This window comes from Dipodomys ordii, unplaced genomic scaffold (assembly GCF_000151885.1).
Source record: "Dipodomys ordii isolate 6190 unplaced genomic scaffold, Dord_2.0 Scaffold78, whole genome shotgun sequence".
NCBI lineage: Eukaryota > Metazoa > Chordata > Mammalia > Rodentia > Heteromyidae > Dipodomys > Dipodomys ordii.
The window spans coordinates 169,014-192,587 of NW_012267294.1; the positions used below are offsets into that span (position 1 = coordinate 169,014).

Consider the following 23,574-nt stretch of genomic DNA (forward strand, 5'->3'; position numbering starts at 1 on the left):
AAAATTAAAAAATAATAAAAAAATAAAATTACCTTTAAGTAATTGTACAAAGGAGTTGTCATTTAATATAGCAGTTTATGAATATACTATATCATGATTAATGTCACCCCTTTCAACATTCTCACCCATCCCTCCCCACCCATCTCTCCCCTCACTCTTTTTTTTCTTTGTGTGTGTGTGTATTTGTTTGTGTGTGTGTGTTTTATTGTAAAGTTGATGTACTGAGGGGTTACAGTTATCTCTAACTTAATTGTAAAGTTTTTAAATGGGGACAAATCACAGAAATATAAAATATTCATTTACATAATACATAGAAAACTCCTAAAAAGCAATAGTAAGATAATGGATAAATCAGTTGTGATGCCTGTAATCTTGGGATTCTGGAGGCTGAGACAGAAGAAGTTCTTCCTACATAGCAAGATCCTGTTTCAAAAATAAATCAGCAAGCTGGGAAGGTGGCTCAGTGGTAGAGCGCTTGCCTTGCATGCCTGAGGCCCTGGGTTCGATTCCTCAGCACCACATAAGCAAAAAGGAAAAAAAAAGCCGGAAGTGGTGAAAAAAAAATAAATCAGCAAATAGGTAAACAGGTAAATGGATAATGAGATTAAAAATGGATAATCCAATAGAAATGAACAAGCAACTCAAAGGACTAAATAATATTGACTATGAATATATGAAAATAGTTGTGCTGCTTTTAATTTTAGTAAAAATTAAAACGAGGTGGTCAAGAATGCTGGTGCATGCCTATAATCCTGGCTATTCAGGAGGCAGAGGCAGGAGGATCATGATCTGAGGCTGGCCCAGGCAACAAAAACAAAAAAACAAAACAATAAAACAACTGAGCACTGCTGGCTCAAGCCTGTAATCCTAGTTACTCAGGAGGCTGAGATCTAAGGATCACAGTTCAAAGCCAGCCCAGGCAGGAAAGTCCCTGAGACTCTTATCTCAAATTAACCATCAGAAAACCAGAAGTGGAACTATGGCTCAAGTGGTAGAGCACTCACTTTGATCTGAAGAGCTGAGGGATAGCACCCAGGCCCAGAGTTCAAGCCCCATGACTGAAACAACAACAACAAAACAAAAATGTGACTCATGAGCACCTGTGCAACAAGCATGGAGATCTGAGAAAGAAAGAGGAGAGAAAGAAAAAAAGAGAGAAAAGGGAAGAAAGAAGTTAAAATAAGGCATCATTTTATCTTGATTTTGATTTTTCGGTAGTACTGGGGTTTGGATTCTGGGCCTTGCACTTGGTAGGCAAATGCTCTGTCATGTGAACAACATCTCAGCCCCAAACATCATTTTTAATATGAAACAATGCTGAACAAAAGGTGAACAGATGCAGCAGTGGTACTCACTAGACACTATGTTGAAAACAAATTATACAACATGGGCGTGGGGATGAGAGGGAACAACTGGGAAAGATTGAAGAAAGGGGTGACATTGTTCAAAAAGAAATGTATGCTTAGTCGGGCACTGGTGGCTCATGCCTGTAATTCTAGATACCCAGGAGGCTGAGATCCGAGGATCATGGTTTGAAGCCAGCCTGTTCAGGGAAGTCTGTGGGACTCTTACTCCCAATAAACTACTCAGAAAAAGCTGGAACTGGCTGCATGACTCAAGTGGTAGAGCTCTAGTCTTGAACAAAAGAAGCTCAGAGACAGAGATCAGGCCCAGAGTTCAGGCCCAAGAGTGAAAAAACAAACAAACAAACAAAAGAAATGTACTCTTTCTCTGACTTATGTAACTGTAACCCCTTTGTACATCACTTTATAATAACAATAAAAAATTAGATATTCAAAAAAATGATATTGTCAGACACTGGTGGCTCATGCCTATAATCTTAGCTACTCAGAAGGCTGGCATCTGAGGATCACGGTTCAAAGCCAACCCCGGGCAGCAAAAGTCCCCATGGAGAATCTTATCTCCAATTAGCTACTCATAAACCAGAAGTGGCACTGTGGCTCAAAGGTGGTAGACCATTAGCATTGAGCAAAAAGAGCTTAAGGACAGCACCTAGGCCCTGAGCTCAAGCCCCACAGCCAAAAATAAAAATAAAGAAAGAATGCTGATAACATCAGCATTTATTAGGGAGGAGTAATAGGTATTCCCTCCAGGTAACTGAGAGAGAGTACACTGGAGCTCGTGTTGAGAAATTGGATAGAAATGGCTGGTAATTAACCAAGCTCATAGGAGTCTGTGTGTGTGTGTATGTGTGTGACATTAGGAACTATTGTAATATCCAACCAGACAGATTATTGAAAAGTATATATAGAGCCAACTACTCTGGAGGAAGGGTAGTTGGAGGTTTGAAATTTGAAGTCATCCTATGTAAAAAGTTAGCAATACTCTAATAGCTAGACTTAGTGGTGCTCACCTGTCATCCCAGCTATGCAGGAATTATAAATAGGAGAATCATGGCCCAGGCTGGCCCAGGCAAAAATGCAAGACCCTATTCCAACAAGAACAAAAACAAAAAGGACTGCAGACATGGTTCAAGTGGCAGAGCACCACCCTAAAAAGGGCAAGAGCCGTTGTTCACACTTCAGTATCAAAGATAGAAAGAAAGAGAGAGAAAAAGAAAGAGAGAGAGAGGGAAGGAGGGACAGAGGGAAAGAGGGAAAAGCAAGCATACAAGCATATAAATTATATATCTGTTGTCATGCATCACTTAATGATGGGAAATGCATTGGTAGGTGATTTTGTTATTGTGTGCACATCAAAGCATATACTTAGGCAAATCAAGTTAGCTACATCTCTGGGCAACATAGTCTTATGAGAACACTGTATTATTTGTGTTTTGTTTTAAATTTGTCTTTGTGTTTATTGTATTTTGGTGTGTGTATCTGTATGTGTGTGAGTGTGTGTGTGCACATACACACTGGTACTGGGCTTGAATGGGCCTGGGTGCTGTCCGTTAGCTTTTTGATTGAAGATTGGCATTCTATCACTTGAACCAGAGCTCTACTTTTGGCTTTTTGCTGGTTGACCAGAGATAAGAATCCCTTGAATTTTTCTGCCTGGGCAGGTTTCAGAACTCAATCCTCAGGTCTCAGCCTTCTGAGTACCTAGGATTACAGAGCTGTGCGTCTGGCTGTATCTGTATTGTGGTTACATGAAAGGAAGGTTCAGTGTAAATGTTTGAGTGTGAGGGAAAGACAAAGTGCATGGAAAGAGAGGGGGGAGGGAGGGAGGAGAGCCGACAGAGGAGAGAAGAAAAGAGGGCTAGGAATACTACATACCAGGCTTAAGAGTAGTTTCTTTTCCTTCCTTCCTCCCTCCCCCTTCCTTCATTCCTTCGTCCGCCCCCCCCCCAACAACCCTTTCTTCTTGCCAGAACTGGGGCTTGAACTTAGGGCCTTTCTTGGCTTTTTCACTCAATGCTGGCACTCTACCAGTTGGGCCACACCTCTACTTCTGGCATTTTTGTTAGTTGGAGATGAGAGTTTCATAGACTTTTCTGATTGGGCTGGCTTCAAACCAGGATCCTCAGATCTTAATAAATGAATTATTTTTTAAAAATACAACACTATTGCCCCTGGCAATAGTGTAATGAATTATTTAAAAAAATAATTCATTTATTACGATTGAATGATTACATAAACCTCACAAATTTCATAGTATTGTGGGACAGTGGTACTTAGTTAAAGTCTCACACACACTTTTTTTGTTGTTGTTGTTGTTGGATATGGGGCCTGAACTCTGGGCCTGGGCACTGTCCCTCAGCTCTTCAGCTCAAGGCTAGCGCTCTACCACTTTGAGCCACAGCACCACTTCTGGCTTTTTCTGCTTATGTTGTGCTGAGAAATCAAACCCAGGGCCTCATGGATACAAGGCAAGCACTGTACCACTGAGCCACCTTCCCAGCCCAACACACACACACATTTTAACCATCACAAGGCAATAGTGTTTTTATTTTTTATGTATTTATATTTTTAAGAGAATGGGTACTTTCATTTTCTGCTTTCCATTCTCTTCTTCCTCCTCCTCCTCTTCCTCCTCCTCCTCTTCCTTCTTCTTTTTTTGACAGTCATGGGACTTGAACTCTGGGCCTGGGTGCTGTCCCTCAGCTCTTCAGCTCAAGGCTAGTGGTCTACCACTTGAGCCACAGCGCCACTTCCTGTTTTCTGACTATTTATTGGAGATAAGAGTCTCAGGGACTTTCCTGCCTTGGCTGGCTTTGAACCGTGATCCTCAGATTTCAGCCTCCTGAGTAGCTAGGATTACAGGCGTGAGCCACCAACACCAGGCTTGCTTTCTATACTTATATCTCCTTTAGGATTTGGCTATAACACACATTTGTACAAGTATACTTTAAAAATCTTCATTTTGGAAGGGAAACAAAACTATTTATATGGTTATTTCTCCATTCAAAGCATAAATTACTGGAAAGCTGAGATCAAATAACATTGAGATCCTATTTGCTTTACTGTTTTATATAGCAGGCAACATAGGGTAAACGTGCCATTAATTTAATTATTATTTATTCAATTTATTATTCAGTTTAATTGATTTTCTGTTTGACAAGGCAGGTGCCTCATTTTGCATGTCCTATATTCCTGACAGTATTATATTTAGGTATACTTACAAATCCTTCTGCCTTGATGCACATCACATGCATCCTCTGTAGACCCTTAGGAGCACATCACATACTTTACATTTTCCTGAAATGTTCATTGGACTTGAATGCTGGATGACTGAAAGCCATACTTCCTTCTTGGGCTCTAATACTTGCATTCATTCATGTTGTCTACCTTTTTACCAATGGAGCTTTTAGTTTAAAATGCATTACTGACTTTTTTTTGGTCATTTGTAAGGCTTGAACTCAGGGCCTGGGTACTGTCCCTGTACTTTCTATTTAAGGCTAGTACCTTGAGCCACAGCACCACTTCTGGTTTTCTGTTGATTAATTGGAGATAAGAGTCTCATGAGAATTTTTTCCCCCCAGAAAAAGTTAGTGTAATATACTAACTATAACAAATAAAATTCGGTTAGTTTTCCTAATGGAATGAACTTGAATATTTGGAATTTGGATGATTTTCATTTGGGGCTTAAAGCTAAATCACTGTTGAAATGAAGGATGGTAAGGAATTGTGAATTATTTTTAATAAGCTGTTATGTTAAGAGGATTGATTTAGATGGATATGATTTCTGTACAAGAACTATTGTTTTAAAATATTATTACTCATGTGGAAAGCATTCTTTCAGGATATGTTAATGTAAAAATAACCACATAGAATGTGGGCATTTTGGCAACAGTGCTGGATAAGAAATGTACTCAGTATCTTACTCATGTAAATGTAACCCCTTTGTACAGTATTTTCACAATAAAAAAACTTAATTTTAAAAAGAAAAAAAAAAGAGTCTCATGGATTTTCCTGCCTGGGGTGGCTTTAAACTGCGATCTTTGGATCTGTCTCCTTTTTTTTTTTTTTTTTTTTTTTTCGGTCGTGAGGCTTGAACTCTGGGCCTGGGTGCTGTCCCTCAGCTCTTCAGCTCAAGGCGAGCGCTCTACCACTTGAGCTACAGCGCTACTTCCGGTTTTCTGGTGGTTTATTGGAGATAGGAGTCTCACAGTCTCTCCTGCCCGGGCTGGCTTTGAACCGCGATCCTCAGATCTCAGCCTCCTGAGTAGCTAGGATTACAGGCGTGAGCCACCAGCGCCCGGATCTGTCTCCTTAGTAGCAAGGATTATAGGAGTGAACCACTGGTGCCAGGCTATATTAGTGACTGCATTGTGACTGGGAAAGAGCATGAGTATCGTAAACAATGTCAAGGTTAGGTTTGAGTTGAAATAGGTAATGGTGCAGGGGAAAATCTTGCTTAGGAACCAATCCACAACTTGGCACTGGAATGGTAAATTATACCAGAGTCTAGGCATTAACCCACAGCGAGACCAAAGGAGGATGCTCTTAGGGGAAGAACACAAGGGAGCAATGCCTATGTGTATCTGATCATATAGAGTAATATTTATTGCCATGCAGAGTTGGTCCATGCCTGTAATCCTAGCTACTCAGGAGGCTGAGATCTGAGGATCACAGCTGGAAGGTACAAGGACAAGAAAGTCTCTAAGACTCTATGTCCAATTAACCAACAGAAAACCAGAAGTGGTGCTGTGGCACAAAGTGATAGCGCACTAGCTCTGAGCAGAAAAGCTCAAGGACGGGCTGGGAAGGTGGCTCAGTGGTAGAGTGCTTGCCTTGCATGCATGAGGCCCTGGGTTCGATAAGCAGAAAAAAAATCCAGAAGTGGCGCTGTGGCTCAAGTGGTAGAGCGCTAGCCTTGAGCTGAAGAGCTGAGGGACAGCGCTCAGGCCCAGAGTTCAGGCCTCACGACTGGACCCAAAAAATTCTATTAAAAAAAAAAAAGAAAAGCTCAAGTTCAGCACACAGGCTGTGAGTTCAAGACCTAAAACCAACAGAAAAGAAAGTAGTAGTAGTAATATTTATTTAAGTGAACACCAGGAAATGGAAACAAAAGTTTCTTCTTCATTGCTATTTTTTATTTCTTTTCTTTTTGTCTTGGTTATGTGTCTTTGGGAGAATAAGGATGGGGCACAGAAATGGAGCAACAAAGGGTGAACAAATGCAGCAGTGGTAGTCACTAGACACTGTGTTGAAAATGAATTCTACAACTTCGGGGTAGAAGGGAAAAACTGGAAAAGAGTGAGGGAAGGGGTGACATTGTCCAAACAGAAATGTACTCTTTGCCTGACATATAACTGAGACCCCTCTGTACATCACCTGTATAATAACAATAAAAAAGTAAAAAGTATACAAAGAAAAAGAAAAAACAATCCACAACTTATTCTTGGAGGGAGACTTATTTAAGAAAGAGGTTTACATACAATGGTCCTGATGTTGACAAATGAAAGTCTAAATCGGATTGGTGGTTTCCCTCTGTCACCTGGACACCGCTGAAAGAGAAAAGACACATCACTTCGTCCACTGATATAATGAGACATAATTTTCAGGAAAGGGGAGATAAAATCCTTAATGATTTTTGATAGTGTATTGTCAGTGGACATTGTCACCTGTTAAAATACTGAGATGGATACCTACAAAGAAATACAAACAATTTTTCAATTCATAAGCACATTTGAGAAATGATTGAGTTATCCTTTTTATAAGGGAAAGACAAAGCGGCTCAAAAACCTCAACATTAAACCTGACACTTGGAAATTATTACAAGAGGATGCAGGAAAACACTAGAACTTACAGACATAAGCAGAAACTTTTTACAAAGAGTCCCAGGGGGCACAACAGATAGGAGAGAAACTTGACAAATGGGATTTCATCAAAATAAAAAGTTTCTGCACAACAAAGGACATAGTTCCTAAGCTAGGAAGACATCCTACAGACTAAGACAAGATCTTTTTTTGTTGTTGTTGTTGGTTGTGGGGCCTGAACTCTGGGCTGGGTGCTGTCCCTGAGCTCTTCAGCTCAAGACTAGTACTCTACCACTTGAGCCACAGCACCACTTCCAGCTTTTTCTGCTTATGTGGTGTTGAAGGACTGAACCCAAGGCTTCATACACACAAGGCGAGCACTGTACCACTGAGCCACCTTCCCAGCCCCTAGGACAAGATCTTTAACAAAAATACTTCTAACAAAGGCCTAATATCCAAGCTCAAGAAATTAACCCCTCCCAAAGCCAGTAAACCAGTGATGAAATGGGCAGTGGAGCTAAGGAGAGTATTCTCAAAAGAAAGATAAGAAAGGTAAGAAGGGCAAAGAAACATATGAGGAAATGTGCAACATCCCTGGCCGTAAAGGAAATGCAAATCCAATAGCTCTAAGATTCCATCTCACCTCAGTTAGATTGGCCAATGGTCATGGTCATGAATTTGAACAACAAATGTTAGCAGGGATGTGGGGAAAAGGAATCCTATTGCACCATTGGTGGAATTTAAACCAGTACTACCACTCTGGACAGCAATCTGGAGGTTCCTTAAAAACAAAACACAGCACTGTGCTACAACCCAGTCATGCCACTCCTAAGCATCTTCCCAGAACATCACAAGCCAGGATCCCGTAGGGACATTTGCCCATCTATGTGCATTGCTGCAATATTCACAACACCCAAGTGATGGAAACAGCCCAGATGCATGGATCAAAAAAATGTAGCACCTATATACAATGGAATTTTACATAGCCATTAGAAAGAATGGCATCATGTCACTTGCTGGGAAATGGGTGGACCTAGAACAAATTGTGTTAAGTGAGACAAGTCAAGAAACAGAGATTCAGAGAAACACATGGTGCATGTTTTCTCTCATATGTAAAGATAAATCTAAAATACTTGGGGATATGATGTTATACAGGACTGTAGGCATTCACACACAGTGAGACCAAGGGAAGAGACTCTTAGGGGAGGAAGACAAAGACACAATCTCTCTGTGCTTCTGAGCATATAAAATTATATTTGTTGAATGAATTCCAGGAAATGGAACCAAGAGATTTTTCTTTTCCTTTTCTTTTTGTCTTGGTTGTTCATGTATCTGATTTGGAGGGGTAAGGGAGGCACAGAAGTGGAGGGACAAAGGGTGAATAAATGTAGCAGTGGTACTCACTAGACACTATGTTGAAAATGAACTTTGCAAGGTGTGGACGGGGACAAGAAGGAAAAACTGGGGGACAGAGAGGGAAGGATGACATTGTCCAGAAATAAATGTGCTCACTACCTGACTTATGAAATAGTAACCCCTTTGTACATCACCATGACAATGACAATAAAAATGTTTAGCAATTTAAAAAAGGAAGAGAGGGACTGGGAATGTGGCTGACTGTTAGAGTGCTTGCCTAGCCTGCATGAAGCCCTGGGTTCAATTCCTTAGTATCACATACACAGAAAAGGCCAGAAGTGGTGTTATGGATCAAGTGGTAGAACACTAGCCTTGAGCAATAGAAGCTCAGGGACAGTGCCCAGGCCCTGAGTTCAAGCCCAGGACTGGCAAAAAAAAAAGAAGAAGAAGAAGAGGAAGGAAATATCTACTGTAAGATGGAAAGACCCCATTTCAGACTAACAAAGAATACTACATTGAGGTCAAGAAGCTGGAGTTTGCTGGGCAAAATAGTTGATGCATGTAATTCCAGCTACTTGTGAGATTTTTTTTTTAGATTGAGAGGACTGATTCAAGACCAGCCTGGATAAAACATTAGTGAGACCCTATTTCAGCAAGGCACATAGTTGTATTCCTAGTCATGCAGTAAGCATAGTTAGAAGGATCATAATCCAGAGGCAACCCTGGACAAAATGTGTGAGATCCTGTTGGAGATTAACAGCAAGCTAAGGAAAACCAAACAAGGTTTGGAAGCATGGCTCAAGAGGTAAAGTGCCTATCTAGCAAGTGCAAGGCCCTGAGTTCAAATCTCACTACTACCAGAAGAGAAAGGGAGGAAGAGGTGGAGGAGAATGGGGGAGAAGAAGAGTAGAAAGAGGGTGAGCTCAATAAATTAACAATCCCCTCTATAACTAATAAACTAGTAAATAAATGGGCCAAGGAACTTAGGAGAGACTTCTCAGAAGAAGTAAGAATGGCCAATAGACACATGAGGAAATGCTCAACATCCATAAAAGAAATGCAACTTGGGGATTCCATCTCACCCAAGTTAGATTGGCCAATACCAAGAATTTGAACAACAACAAATGCTGGCTTGGCTACGAAGGAAAAGGAATCCTATCTCACTGTTGGTGTGAATCTAAACTAGTATAACTGCTCTGGCAGGTGATTTGGAGGTTCCTCAAAAAACTACACATGGAACTTCCCTACAAATCAGCCAGATCACTCTTGAGCATCTACCCAGATCATTACAAGCTGGGATATGGTAAAGACACCTGCACATCCCTGTTTAATGCTGCACTATTCACATATCCAAGTTATGGAAACAGCCTGGATGACCTACAACAGATGACTGGAGAGATGAAATATGTTATGTATACAACAATGGTGTTTTACTCATTCATTGAAAATAATAATATTATTGTATCATTTGCAGGGAAATGGATGGACCTCGGACAAATCATGCTAAGTGAGGTAATCCAAGCTCAAAGAGACAAATGATAGATGTTTTCTCTCATGTGTGGAAGCTAGTTCTAAAACATGACATGATATTGGACATAATGGTGTCCTGTGCACGATTCTAGACAGTCACACACAGTCAGAGTAAAGGAGGACATGCTTAGGGGAGGAACACAGATGTGTAACTTCTCTGAACATTTAAAATACTATTTATCAAATTAATTTTGTCATTATTGTTGGCCGTGATGGTGGTAGCATTTGTTTCTGCTTTGGGTTTTCTTGGGGGCAGAAAGGATAAACAAATGCAATCATGCTATGAAGTATACACTATAAAGAAAATGAACTATGTAACTCGTGGGCAGGGATGGAAGGGAGAAACTGGGGGAAGGTGAAGGAAGGGGTGACGCCATATGTAGTAACATTGTAAAAAAAGAATTGTACTCATGACCTGACTTAAGAAATGGCAACCCCTCTGTACAACAATAAATAATAATAACAATACAATTATTGAAAAATAAATCTCAGCTATTTTTCCTTCTTATGTGGCTCATACCTCATAATTGGGAAATGACATGCCTGAAGTTCACAGGATGCAAGAAGGTTCTTGGAACGAATGTTAGCGTGAGGACAGAGACAGAAAAGACAAGAGACACAATGATAGAGAAAGAGAGCAAAAAGGTTCCATAGAGACCGGAGAGATAGGTGAGGGCCCACATATGCTCCGCTGTGAGGATCTGATCTTTGAATCTGTGGCACAATTCTGTTCTCACAAATTAATAGGGGATCCACAATTAACACGTTAAGTGTTTTATTTTGTTTCATACAAGTTCTTGTACTTAGAACTGCACAATCAAGTTGGGTTGACAGACTTGTGCATCAATATATTATAATACAATGTGGAGATGAGAAAGTAACTAGATTATGGTATGAATAGAGGAGACAGCTATACTCAGCTAGGGGAGAAGGAGCCAAGGCCACCCCTGCAGTATTATTTGGGGGTGCCCTGAGAAACAGAGCTTCTGGTGGAACCAGCTGAGATGGAAGTCTAATGTTCTTTTGTGCTGGTATGGATACTTGGACTCAGGGCCTGGATTGCTGTCCCTGACCTGTTTTGCTCAAGGTTAGTGCTCTACTACGTGTGCCACAGTTCTACTTCTGGCTTTTTGGTACTTAATTGGAGATAAGAGTCTCATGAGCTTTTCTACCCAAGCTGGCTACCAACCCTGACCCTCAGATCTCAGCCTGCTGAATAGCTAGGATTACAGGTATGAGTCATGGATACCTGGCAAGTACGGTTTAATTAACCAAAACCAAGCAGATCAGTGGTGACATGTATGCAGATTTAGATGAGGAAAAAGACTCTGGATGGAGAAGGGGGACTAGGAAGCGAAGGGCAATACAGAGAGGAGGAGACAAAGTGTCCCCTTCTCTTTCCAAGGACAAATTCCTTTAAGTTGAGACTAGATGAGAAAGTCCCATCAGAGGTTCTATTTATAGTCACTCTTTCCTAACAGAAAATGGTGGTGTTGCTTAAGTTGGGCTCACTGCTTGGAAATTTCACAAGGTAGACTTGTCAGGGCAAGTTCTTGGAATCTCCTGGATTTCGTATTGCTTCTTTCCTTCCAGTAACTAGACTATTGATACCTCAGAATAAAAAGGGGAGAGCAGGTGCCTGCATCTCAGCACAAGCTTGCCCAAACTATCAGAGCCACTACCATGGATCAGAGGTTTCTCTGGGCAGGTGAGTAAGGTACTGATAATTCCACAGGGCAGTTAGTGAAGGGAGAAGGAGTGATACAGGCCTCTGGAAGAAGTGACGTGGCTCCTTGCCTGGCACTTCTGTCTTCTGTTTCTCTGTTCAGCTCAGTGTCAGAAATATCAAGTTAAGCCAGGTGTTTTAACAGCGGTGGAACTAATAACAAATGTAGAAGTTTGTGATAATAATGGCATTGAGACCATAAGGAGAGAAGGTGAAAATATTCTAGTAGGTGTTTTGAGCTGAAAGTTACCTTTAGGGGACAATTGCTGGGGGCTGGTGACTCACGCCTGTAATCCTAGCTCCTCAGGAGGCTGAGATTTCCCACACTCATTCATGCCCTTTGTTAACTTTACCTTGCTTTACAAGTGAGTACCTTTTCCATAGGGTAAGTTTCATTTCAACTTGTGGCAGTGCTGGTCCTGCATCATCCCAGGGAAAGGATGAATAATGATCCTTTGTTCTTTTCAAAGGGCCCCAAGGACAATCTAGTTACACAGTGATCCTGCCCACAATGTAACACTGTACTAGACTATGGGCTCACTGAGTTCAGGGAAAGTATCAAATTCATTTTAGCTTCCTCACTATCCTGAAGACCTTTTGGTAGAGAGCAGGTGATTCAATGAAACGTTGCTAATCAATGAATGAGCAAATGAATTCCTGCTTTGGAAAATGATTCTGCCTAGGACTTACAGCGATCAAGACACTCCATTACTGGGGACTTCAAATCCCTATGGAGACTAGAGAACCCAGAAGTGTGGCCACATGTTGAATGTTGATACACTCATGCTCTCGCTGCCATCATCTGGGGAAAATGAACCTGGTTTGGCTCAACAGGTTTTCTCTTTCCATCCATTACAGGTCTAGTGACCTTGATGCTCCTCCAGGGAGGTAAGTAGGTGTAATTACTGTGTAAGTGTTCTGGGGTTGGTGCCTAAAATTCTGATGTTTCTGTCTCGGGTCCATTTTCCTATTGATTACTTTCTCACATTCAGACACTAATGTATTTATGATTCTGAGATCTTGTTTTGTGTATTTATGTGTTTATCCTTCTCTCTCTCCTCCCTCTCTTTCTCCCCTTCTCCCTCCCTCTCTTTTCCTCTCCCTCTCTTAAACAATCTTCTCTCCTCTCTTCTCCTCTCTTTTCCTCTCCTCTCCTCTTCTCTTCTGTGCCAATACTGAGGTTGAAACTAGGACACATGTATACAATATACACACACATTTATTTACCTATGTCATTTGTTCATCTATGCATAAATTTAATCTCAGTGCTATACATATATCATGTTTATTTACTTGTGTCCTTTATCTATGCATATATTGAATCTCAGTGCTTGGTGGGCATTTTATATACTGGTGATATGTCTGTCCTTTAATGTAATTCTTAACCACAGCCTGGGTACACAAAAGCCAGCGGGCCCATTAGGATGACTCAAAGGCTCTGGTTGAATTAGCGAAAAATTCAATTGCTATCTTGGGGGAGCATCTTTTAGTGTAGTTTTTTGGATTCTAAGGCAATAGAACTAAAATATAATTGGCTATACTCTATTCCAGGATCGGCCTACAAACTTGTTTGCTATTTTACCAACTGGTCCCATGAAAGACAGGAACCAGGAAAATTCACCTATGAGGATATTGACCCTTTCCTCTGCTCTCATCTCATCTACGCCTTTGCCGGCATCAGTAACCATAAGGTCATCGTCAATGACAAGAATGCTGCAATGCTTTATCAGACCATCAACAATCTCAAAACCAAGTCAGTAGAATGGTGTGGGAACTTGCCAGGCATGTTTGGGGCAAGTACATATCAAACCGCTCATAAGCTGTCTCATTCCTTTATGCATTCATTCATCTGTATTTCTTTTTCTATAATTCAGATCTTATCTGTTCTTTTCAATCCTTCCTTCCTTCCTTCCTTCCTTCCTTCCTTGCGTCGAAGCCATAACTGAGCAACCAGGTCGTTTGTCTAGATCTTTCACATCAGAAATTCTACCTTATAGGCAAAAGTTTCTTTGGGAACAGAAAAGAAACAAAGTTTATTTTTCTACTCTAGGAATCCCAACCTGAAAATTCTCTTGTCCATTGGAGGATACCTGTTTGGCTCCAAAGGGTAAGATCACAATCTTTTATTTTGCTTATTCTTTTAATTTCTGATAAGCATTGTAACTTTTCTTTCTTGTTCCAGAGACCATGAACTAGGCATTGTGGTGGGGGGCGAGGGGGAGGTGGGGAGGTTCTCAGGTGGCAAAATGGACCAGGATTTTGTCACAAATAATGTCAGAGCGCTAGGTTTTATGTGTTTTGGAACTTTGAACCCACATACTTGATGCCTGAGTAAACTGGAGCATGAGCTATAGTCAATAACTCAATTATTTATGCAATGGGTTTTTACATATTTCATATGTGGATTATAGAGACATGGGTTTATTGGGAAATGCAACTTTTTAATCACTGGGATTTTATACTATGGAGTAGGTTCAGTGGTTATTTCCACTCAAAAACCCAATCCTGACCCACAGCTGTGGTGCTACACAGTGCCCTGGGTCAGGGCCACGAAGCTAGAGGCTGTGAGATCAAGCAGGCAGAGGAAATAGTCTGCTTTGCTTTAAAACAAAAAAGTTAATGTTTCAAATAATACAGTATAGTAAATCATATTTTCTAGTCACATAACAGTGATATTCCATTTATTTATAGCAAGAGTTAAAGAAGTACAACTATGAAAGGATAAGATCCCTTTTTTCACTTGTCAATGACAGTTAAATTGCTTTTGAATTTCTTAAGCGTTGATTTGTTAAAATATTGGCTATTTTTTCAATTTTATTTTTTTATGTTAGCTTATATTATTCCTGGAGGTGGAATTTGTCTCCATACATGTTTACACTGTATTCCAATCAATTCCATCCCCTCTCTCACACTCTCTGCCCCCTCCCCAACAGCATCTCCAACAGTGTCCTTGTTTCATTTATATTCCCCTTGGTTTTCCTTGCCAAGTGCTAGCATTTTTTAAGTCTGAATGTCTTAAACTGAGCCAGTAGAGTTTCAGTTGCTAAGGAAATTTGATGGTACAACTTCCTCCTGCGGCCTGTCATTCTTCAGTTCTAGACGAGGCAGAAAAAAAAAGTGGCAGTCAAGCCAGGGTCAGTAGCTTGCACCTGTAATTCTACTTAGAAGGCTGAGATCTGGGTAAGGAGATCTCAGTTGCCTCAGTGACTTTGTTGCTTTGTTTAGGGAAGTTTCTGATAGGCAAAAAAGTCTGTGGGACTCCATCTCCAATTAACCAGCAAAATGCCAATCTGGAGGTCAAGTGGCACCAGCCATGAGTAAGAGAGCTGATCAAGAACACAAGGCCCTGAGTAGAAGACCCAGTACTAGAGGGGGAAAAAAGTAGATGTTAGATTTATAGACTTCTATATATAGAATAAGCTGCCTAAATTAATTAACTTGACCATAATTATCCTTCAATTATGAATGGGGTTCCAAGGCATCTGCTTTTCTACAATTCTCTTTTTACCTAATTGCTTAAATTCTGATTCAGTTAGAAATGTTCTCATTCATTCTTATATGCATTCATTCATCCAATAAATGATTTATCCAGTGCTTATTAGGTACTGGTGTGGTGGTGCTAAGTAGGATACTGGGGTTAAATGATGATGGTTTCAATTCTCCTTAACCAAATTCAAATTGCGTTTAAGATGCATAGTTTCAGATAAGTTCTTCAACAGCTATAAGTCTCAAGGGTTTTTGTAACTATACTAACTCTACTTCAGACTGATGTGAGGGTGGCCAATGCAAGCAATTGGGTAGTGCCCATATGCAATAAAGAGCTAATAATCACTATTATATCAATATTCTTATGATTATTAGGTTAAGTGCCAGATTTTGTTAAATATATGTATTTTGTTAAATATATGTTAAATATATTGCCTCTGAGGAGCAAACACATCTACTTTTTTTCTTTCTCTCTCTTTTTGTGCTAGAATTAGGGCTAGAATTCAGGACCTTATGCCCTTGCTCACTCAGAATTGGTACTCTGCCAGTATGGCTGAAGCCACACCCCCCACTTCCAGCTTTTTGTTGGTTAATTAGAGATAAGAGTCTCTTGTATTTGTATGCTGGGACTGGCTTTGTGATTCTTCAATTCTTAGCCTCCTGAATAGCTAGTTTTACAAACCTGAGCCACTGGGCCCCTGCTCATCAATTTCTATTATATGTTCATCTTTCCTAAACTTGGAGGTGTCTTTCCAGACATTATAACCACTTTGAATGCAAGCAAAAAGATAAGAACTGATTTCTACCATAAGTTTCTGTCAATCTAATTTACTGTTGTCTCATTCACTCAGAAGCTAAGATCATACAAAAATCTGAATATACTATTGACTAGAACAAAATTAATTCAAGACTCTGCTCTCAGGGCCTCTTACTCTTGCTTAGTTTTTTCACTTAAGGCTAACACTCTACCAGTTGAGCCACAGTGCCCCTTCTGGCTTCTTCTGTGATTAATTGGAGATAAGAGTCTCAGAAACTTTCCTGTGTGGGCTGGCTTTGAACCATGATCCTCAGATCTCAGCCTCCCAATTAACTAGGATTATAGGCATAAGCCCACTGGCACCTGGCAGAATTCTTACTAGAACTAGATTCTGAAAAAATGGACCCAGAAGCCCAAGGCCAAGGTCTAGTTGAGAAGAAGGCTCTGATGTACCTCTCTAATGGTTTGGTCAAGGAGATAGTCTTTGTCAAAGGCAGCTCCATTCCCCAGCAGAGAACCAGTCCTCCTCTATCTGACCTGATCTGACTTAACAATATTTCTCCTCATCACTTCCATAAGAGAAGAGATTGATATAGACAAAGAGTGAGTGATTTTTTTATTCAGTAGTTGTACAAAGAGGTTACAATTTCATAAATTAGACTACGAGTACAGTGCTTCTTGGCCAATGTAACTTTTTCCATTGTTCTTCCCCATATTTTTTTGGAAAGGAAAACTGCTTTGGGATTTCAGTAAAAAAAAAAGTTGTACTCAGACTATGGCTTATTCTTTCATTAAAACATCTGTATTGATTTTACCCAGGTTCCACCCCATGGTTGATTCTTCTACATCACGCTTGGAATTTATTAACTCTGTAATCCCGTTTCTGAGGAACCACAATTTTGATGGATTAGATATAAGCTGGATCTATCCAGATAGGAAAGACAACGCTCAATTCACTGGGCTGATTCATGTAAGCCAGACTCCACGGGACACTCACAGTGTGTGTGTGTGTGTGTGTGTGTGTGTGTGTGTGTGTAGTGTGTGTGTGTGTGTGTGTGTGTGTGTGTGTGTGTGTGTAGTCTAACAGATTTTCCTGCCCAGGCTGGCTTTGAACCAGGATCCTCAGATCTCAGCCTCTTGAGTAGTTAGGATCACAGGCATGAGCCGCCTGTGTCCAGCCTCACAACTTCTAATATGCATAGCTTTTAATGGCTCATTGGGAGGGAAAATGGAAGAGATTGGGACTGCTTAGAAGACAAAGCTCTTGCCTTTTAGAACTTCCTACTGTTGGTGAAGAAGTTCCTGTTTCTAGTTTAGAGAACAAACAGCACCAAATGACAGGGCCCCCTGACCCAGTAAGCAGAACTCCAAAATAGAGCAATGTCCACATAAGAGAACATGGGCCATAGACTATCCCGAGTTTTTAGATAGCTTCTTAGAAGATAGATCAGATAGATCAGAAAATCTAGCAGAAAGAAACCCAAGTAGTTCCATCCTAGGTGCAGTGAGGCTGGAGTCCTCTGTTTAACATGGAGCTATCCTCAACAGATATAGGCACAACACATCCTCTTGTGGGACAGGGAGGAACAAGTCAATCTCTCTCATCAGATGTGGCTCTAGAAACTTCATGCTTCCAGGTTAGAAGCTTAGTGTTGAATTATGGAAGGAAGGATCTGACATCTTGTTTTATTGTTTGGTAGGAGTTAGCAGAAGCCTTTCAGAATGACTCTGTGAAATCCACCAAAACAAGGCTTCTCTTGACTGCTGGCGTGTCTGCTGGAAGGCAGGTGATTGATAATAGCTATCAGATCCAGAAACTGGCAGAGTGAGTACTTCAAGAGGTCTTTCCAAGTCTTTCCTTCAATTTTGATCTATGCAAATTAAAATGAAAGCACCCATCCCAGAAGACCACATGTTGCGTAGAACGGACTTTATTGCCAGCAGGGCTGACAAGGCCAATTCTCTCTCAGGAGAGGGAGGAATGGTGCCTGTCTTTGTTCGGGAGACTAGACAGTCAGGAGACTAGAGATGTGAGGTAATCTAGTGCACCACTGATCGCTGAAGATGGTGCCTGGGTGGGGTGGAGTTTAGGTCTGGGCAGGGAACCACAACATCATCTAGTCCAGAGAAACCGGTGGGAGCCCCCAGGAGAGTTCTCTTTTCTTTGTGAAGGGCAGAGTAGAGTTCAGTTTTGGGTAGTGGGTGTTCTGTTGATGCAGCTGAGGGCTAGAGATACATACGGAGGGCCTAGGATGGAGACTGTCAAGCCCCAAATGGAAGAGGACATGGTAACACAAATGATATACCAGCATGGCAGGAGGAAGCAAAGAAGAAGGGTCACTGACCAAACCCTATATCATTCAGCCTTTCTCGGTTTTTGACATTTTAGAGATGTGGATTTCATCAATCTCCTGTCTTTTGACTTCCATGGACCTTGGGAAAAGCCCCTCATCACTGGACACAATAGCCCTCTAAGAAAGGGGAAGCTGGACAGAGGGTCAGGCTCTTACTATAATGTGGTAAGTGGCACAGTGGCTATTGGGAGGGGCTGAGGAGAACCCAGCATCAAGAACTACTTCTGTCTTGAACCAAGGAACAACAATGTGCCCAGTAGAATCTCAGGTAATCCTAGCAGCCAGAGAATACAGTGGAAATGCTTTGCTCACAGAGCAATAACATATCACCTGAAAAATGTCAGAAGATTTAGTTATTGACTCTAAGCTTAATACCTTGTCCAACATGTCACCACCCCAAACTTCTCCAAATATTTCTTAATACCTACACAGATAATTAGAATCTGCACTCCTGTGTCCCTCCATATTTCTTCTTCTTCTTCTTCTTCTTCTTCTTCTTCTTCTTCTTCTTCTTCTTCTTCTTCTTCTTCTTCTTCTTCTTCTTCTTCTTCTTCTTCTTCCTCCTCCTCCTCCTCCTCCTCCTCTTCTTCTTCTTCTTCCTCTTCCTCCTCCTCCTCCTCCTCCTCTTCTTCTTCTTCTTCCTCTTCCTCTCCTCCTCCTCCTCTTCCTCTTCCTCCTCTTTCTTCTTCTTCTTCTTCTTCTTTTTCTTCTTCCTCTTCCTCCTCTTCTTCCTCTTTTCTTCTTCTTCTTCTTTTCTTCTTCTTCTTCTTCTTCTTCTTCTTCTTCTTCTTCTTCTTCTTCTTCTTCCTCCTCCTCCTCCTCCTCCTCCTCCTCTTCTTCTTTTCTCTTCCTCCTCTTCCTTCTCCTCCTCCTCTTCTTCTTCTTTTTTGTTGGTCATGGGGTTTGAATTCTGGGCCTGGGTGTTGTCCCTGAGCTATTCAGCTCAAGGCAAGTACTCTACCACTTGACCTACAGTGCCATTTCCAGTTTTCTGAGTGGTTTACTGGAGATAAGAGTCTCGTGGACTTTCCTGCCTGGGTTGGCTTTGAACCACGATCCTCATATCTCAGCCTCCTGATTACAGGTGTGAGTCACTGGTACCCAGACATATTTCTTCTTTGAGTTGATCTTCCAGAGCTGGGTACTGAAGGCTCACATCTATAATCCTACTTAGTTAGGTGGCTAAAATTTGAGGATTGTGGGTCAAAGCCATTCCAAACAGATAAATTCATGAGACTCTTTATCTCCAACTAGCCAGAAAATAAGTGGAGGTATGATTCAAGTGATATGGCACCAGCCTTGAATGAAAAAGCCAAAGCCCTGAGTTCAAGTCCCATTACTGGCACAAACACACACTGTGAGTTTGGCTGTACAGAAATAATAATTACAATAAATATTCTGGTGCTCGTGGGGCTATCTACACTTGGATGTAGAAAACGCCATCACAAAGTCACCTATGTGAAGTTTGGGATGGAAGCTAAGCAAAACCTGACATCTTCCCCTACCCTACACATCCTGGACCACCATCTTCCATCTCTTTCTAGGAGTATGCTGTGGGGTACTGGATACATAAGGGAATGCCTGCAGAAAAGGTGATCATGGGAATCCCCATGTATGGACACTCCTTCACACTGGCATCTGCGAACACTGACCTGGGGGCCCGTGCCTCTGGTCCTGGAACTGCTGGTCCCTTCACCAAGTCTTCAGGCATCCTGGCTTATTATGAGGTAGCTGAAATTTCCATGTGGCCTCATCTGCCTGTCATGTCTGGGAAGGAGGGCTAGCTCTAGTCTGACAGTAAAGAGAAATGCATGTTAAACGGTGGAGAAGGAACTACACAGGACTAATGGGACATCTAAGAGGAGCTTTAACTCTGACTTTGAAAAATAAGCTGAGCCGAGTACTTGTGGTTCACACCTGTGATCCTAGATAATCAGAAGCCTGAGATCTGAGGATCATGGTTCGAAGTCAGCTGGGGAAGGAAATTCTGTGAGATTCTTATTTCTAATTTACCAAAATGCCAAAAGTGGGGATGTGGCTCAAGTGGTAGAACATTAGGCTTGAGTACAAAATTTCAGGGATACCATTCAAGCCCTAAGTTCAAGCCCCAAGACACACACACACACACACACACACACACACACACACACACACGAGCTGAAACTGGAAGGTGAATCATCACCTTGGACCATCCATTCTGTACAATGAATTGGGTCATTTCCCCAAGGCTTCACTAACTAATCTTCTCTGTCTTCCTCATTATGTTCCAAAAAGAGCCCATTACTGACCTTCTTAATCTCTCTCGCCACCCCCGCCCCCCAGATCTGCCAGTTCCTGCAAGGAGCCAAGATCACCAGGCTTCAGGATCAGCAGGTCCCCTATGCAGTCAAGGGGAACCAGTGGGTGGGTTACGATGATGTGGAAAGTATGAAGACTAAGGTAGGCAAGAGGGGGGAACAGGGGATGTACAGATGTGGTCAAATGTCATGTTTTTGAGGTCTTAGAATCTAGGATTGATTCCTGTGTCCTAGCAGCCCATATCTGATAGTGATTCTAAGCCACACTTGTGAGCACCTGTAATACAGGAGGGAGAGGTGGAAAGGATACATAAAAGTATTAGGAGTAAGCTGGATGTCAGGTGGCTCATGCTTATATTCCCAGCTACTTTGGAGACTGAGATCTGAGGATCCCACTTCAAAGCCGGTCTGGGGAAGACTTATTTCTGTCCCAATTCTAATCTCCAATCAACCAGGAAAAAAAAGCAACTGGAAGTGGAGGTAGTGCACCAGTGGAAGAGTACTTGAGCTTAAGCCCTGGTACAAGTACATCTTCCCTTGGAAGTGGTGCTGTAGCTCAAGTGGTAGAGTGTTCGCCTTGAGCTGAAGAGCTGAGGGACAGCGCCCAGGCCCAGAGTTCAAGCCCCACGGCCACCCCCCAAAAAAAAGTTGATAACCTTCCACTTTAAGAAACTAGGAAAATAAGAACTAACTATATAACTCAAAAAAAAACAGAAGGAGGAGTGAAGTACATCTTCCCATACCCCTTACCCCATACACAGAATTGAGAATAAGTGGAAAAGTGAGGAGAGAAGTAAGGTATGAGGGCAGGGAGACATTAGTACCTACAGAGAATAGTTGGTTATGTAACTTGTTGACTCACAGAAGCCCCTCAGTCTATCTCATGGATTACCTGTCCACAAGGGCCCAGATGAGAGCCTACCAGTCCTCAGGGCCAGTGGGAAGATGCAAGAGTGTAATAGACAACTCTAGGACATTTCTCTTGCCAAGAGCTTGATTTCTACCCTTATCTAGAGAGCATTCATAGCCTCTGTGAATGCTGGGCCTGGGGTGTAGACACAATGTGGCCAGAGAAGAGTGGGGACTCTCTGGTAGTGAGTACTCTTCTCTTCCTCCTCTTGAGTCACCTTTCCTTCAGGGACTCTCCAATTTCATGAAACCAGAAAGTCTGTGCCTGTGTTCTGAGCTCAAATTCTCATCTGAAGTGGACCTGGTCATGGGCATTTAAAGGCCTCTTCGAATCTCTGCACGTCCCTCTCTTGCATCCCACAGGTTGAGTTTCTAAAGAATTTAAACCTTGGAGGAGCCATGATCTGGTCTGTTGACCTGGATGACTTCACAGGAAAATCCTGCCGCCAGGGCCCCTATCCCCTTGTTCAAGCTGTCAAGAAAAGCCTTGGAAACCTCATCGCTTCTCAGCCTTTTGGCTAAGATCAAGTGTGGAAACCTATGAAGGTAACAAAACAGTTTGAGGCAGGTACTGGGGCTGGGTAGATTGCTGGACAGAATAGAGCACAGGAGATAAGGGAAAGGAGGGGGAGGGAATCATATTTACAGATCTGGATGGATCTTTTCTCATATTTCTTTGAGTCTGTTGTGTGCTCTCCCTCCCTCCCTCTCCCCTCCTTTTCTCCGTCCCCTCCTAACCAGTATTGAGATCTGAACTCAGTGCCTTTGACTCTTGCTTGCTCTTTTGCTCAAAGCTGGCACTCTACCACTTGAGCTGCACCTCCTCTTGTGGCCTTTTGCTGGTTCATTTGAGATGAGAGGGCTTATCTGCCCTCAGGGACTGGCTTCAAACCACAATTCTCAGGTCTCAGCCTCCTGAGGATTATAGGTGTGAGCCACAGTGCCTGGGTGCTATGCATTCTTACAGGTGAGGCCACCTCTGTCCAGAGGTTCTAATAATAAGTTGGACTACTACTTAGTAATCAGGGTAGGTTTACTTTGCACACATGGTAGTGTTAAATACTGACCCCACAATTATTATTAGTTATAAAAACCTCTGACAGTTTTCGGACTGCTGAGAAATTTATTATCAGTCATTCCCTTATTTCCCAATGTGCTCTCCTCCCACCCCCAGATGATCCTGCCTACTTAAGACAGTTGGGGTGGGGTCTCATTATCAACATGCTTTTGCTGGATTCTACCTGTTACCTTGAAGGCCAATGGCCCCTGCTACTTCATCCCTAGGCCCCAGGCTCCCTAGATGAATTCTATGTCCTGTTGACAGGTGAAAGCTGTTGCTAACCACCCAGCCCTGGAGAGATCCATTGGTTCCAGGGAAAGAGGGTGAGGATCAAGGGCCTGGGGCACACCACCAACTGACAAGTGAGGAGGGCCAACACTATTATCCTAGAAGAAACATCTAGAACAGCTTAGAAAATCCTGGATAGGAGTTGGAGTCATGGCTCAGTGGATAGAGGGCTAGCCAATAAGCAAAAGTGTCAGGTACTAAGTTCAAGTCCTAGTTGCAGACCTAAAAAAAAGAAAAGAAAATCCTGGTTAGACAATGGGCAGGAACCTTCTAGCTATTAGTAGCTTGGCTTCCATTTACTGAATTGGACTTTGAAATCTTCTTTCCATTCTAGGCTGAACTTAAAGCTGAACCGATGCGATCTTGCTGCCTGCTGCTCCACATAAGTTCCCTTGGCAAGAGTCCCCTTGGCAAGCTGGCCTCCACACCTTGCTTCCAAACATCCTCAGACATTGTCCTTGCAGTTGTTGATTTGTGTTTGTTTTTACAGCACAACTAAACAAAATTAAAAAGTCGTTTACTCCAATAAATGTGGCCTCATTTGTATAGTTTTTGATGCTGTCCATCGATCTGTCTTATCCCTACTTCTTGTGGGGCCTAGGACTAATATATAGATGGAAAACTCTCTATCATATGATTAAATGCT

The 23,574-nt window shown here is 41.9% G+C and overlaps 1 protein-coding gene across 3 annotated transcripts in view; it reads left to right on the forward strand.

Annotated features, from left to right (window-relative positions):
* Chi3l2 (chitinase 3-like 2) overlaps positions 1-23,437 on the forward strand; it is a 24,998-nt gene extending 1,561 nt beyond the window's left edge. Inside the window, exons 2-12 of one of the 3 annotated variants that reach the window (XM_013024645.1) lie at positions 11,645-11,759; positions 12,636-12,665; positions 13,329-13,530; positions 13,828-13,884; positions 16,840-16,990; positions 17,721-17,845; positions 18,410-18,539; positions 19,919-20,101; positions 20,697-20,813; positions 21,944-22,148; positions 23,263-23,437. In XM_013024645.1, the coding sequence (XP_012880099.1) occupies positions 11,735-11,759; positions 12,636-12,665; positions 13,329-13,530; positions 13,828-13,884; positions 16,840-16,990; positions 17,721-17,845; positions 18,410-18,539; positions 19,919-20,101; positions 20,697-20,813; positions 21,944-22,102 (1,179 nt within the window). In that variant the 5' untranslated portion in view covers positions 11,645-11,734 and the 3' untranslated portion in view covers positions 22,103-22,148; positions 23,263-23,437. The remainder of the gene's footprint in view (positions 1-11,644; positions 11,760-12,635; positions 12,666-13,328; positions 13,531-13,827; positions 13,885-16,839; positions 16,991-17,720; positions 17,846-18,409; positions 18,540-19,918; positions 20,102-20,696; positions 20,814-21,943; positions 22,149-23,262) is intronic. The other 2 variants (XM_013024644.1, XM_013024646.1) reach the window with 2 other exon arrangements.
* The last annotated feature ends 137 nt before the right edge of the window (positions 23,438-23,574 follow it).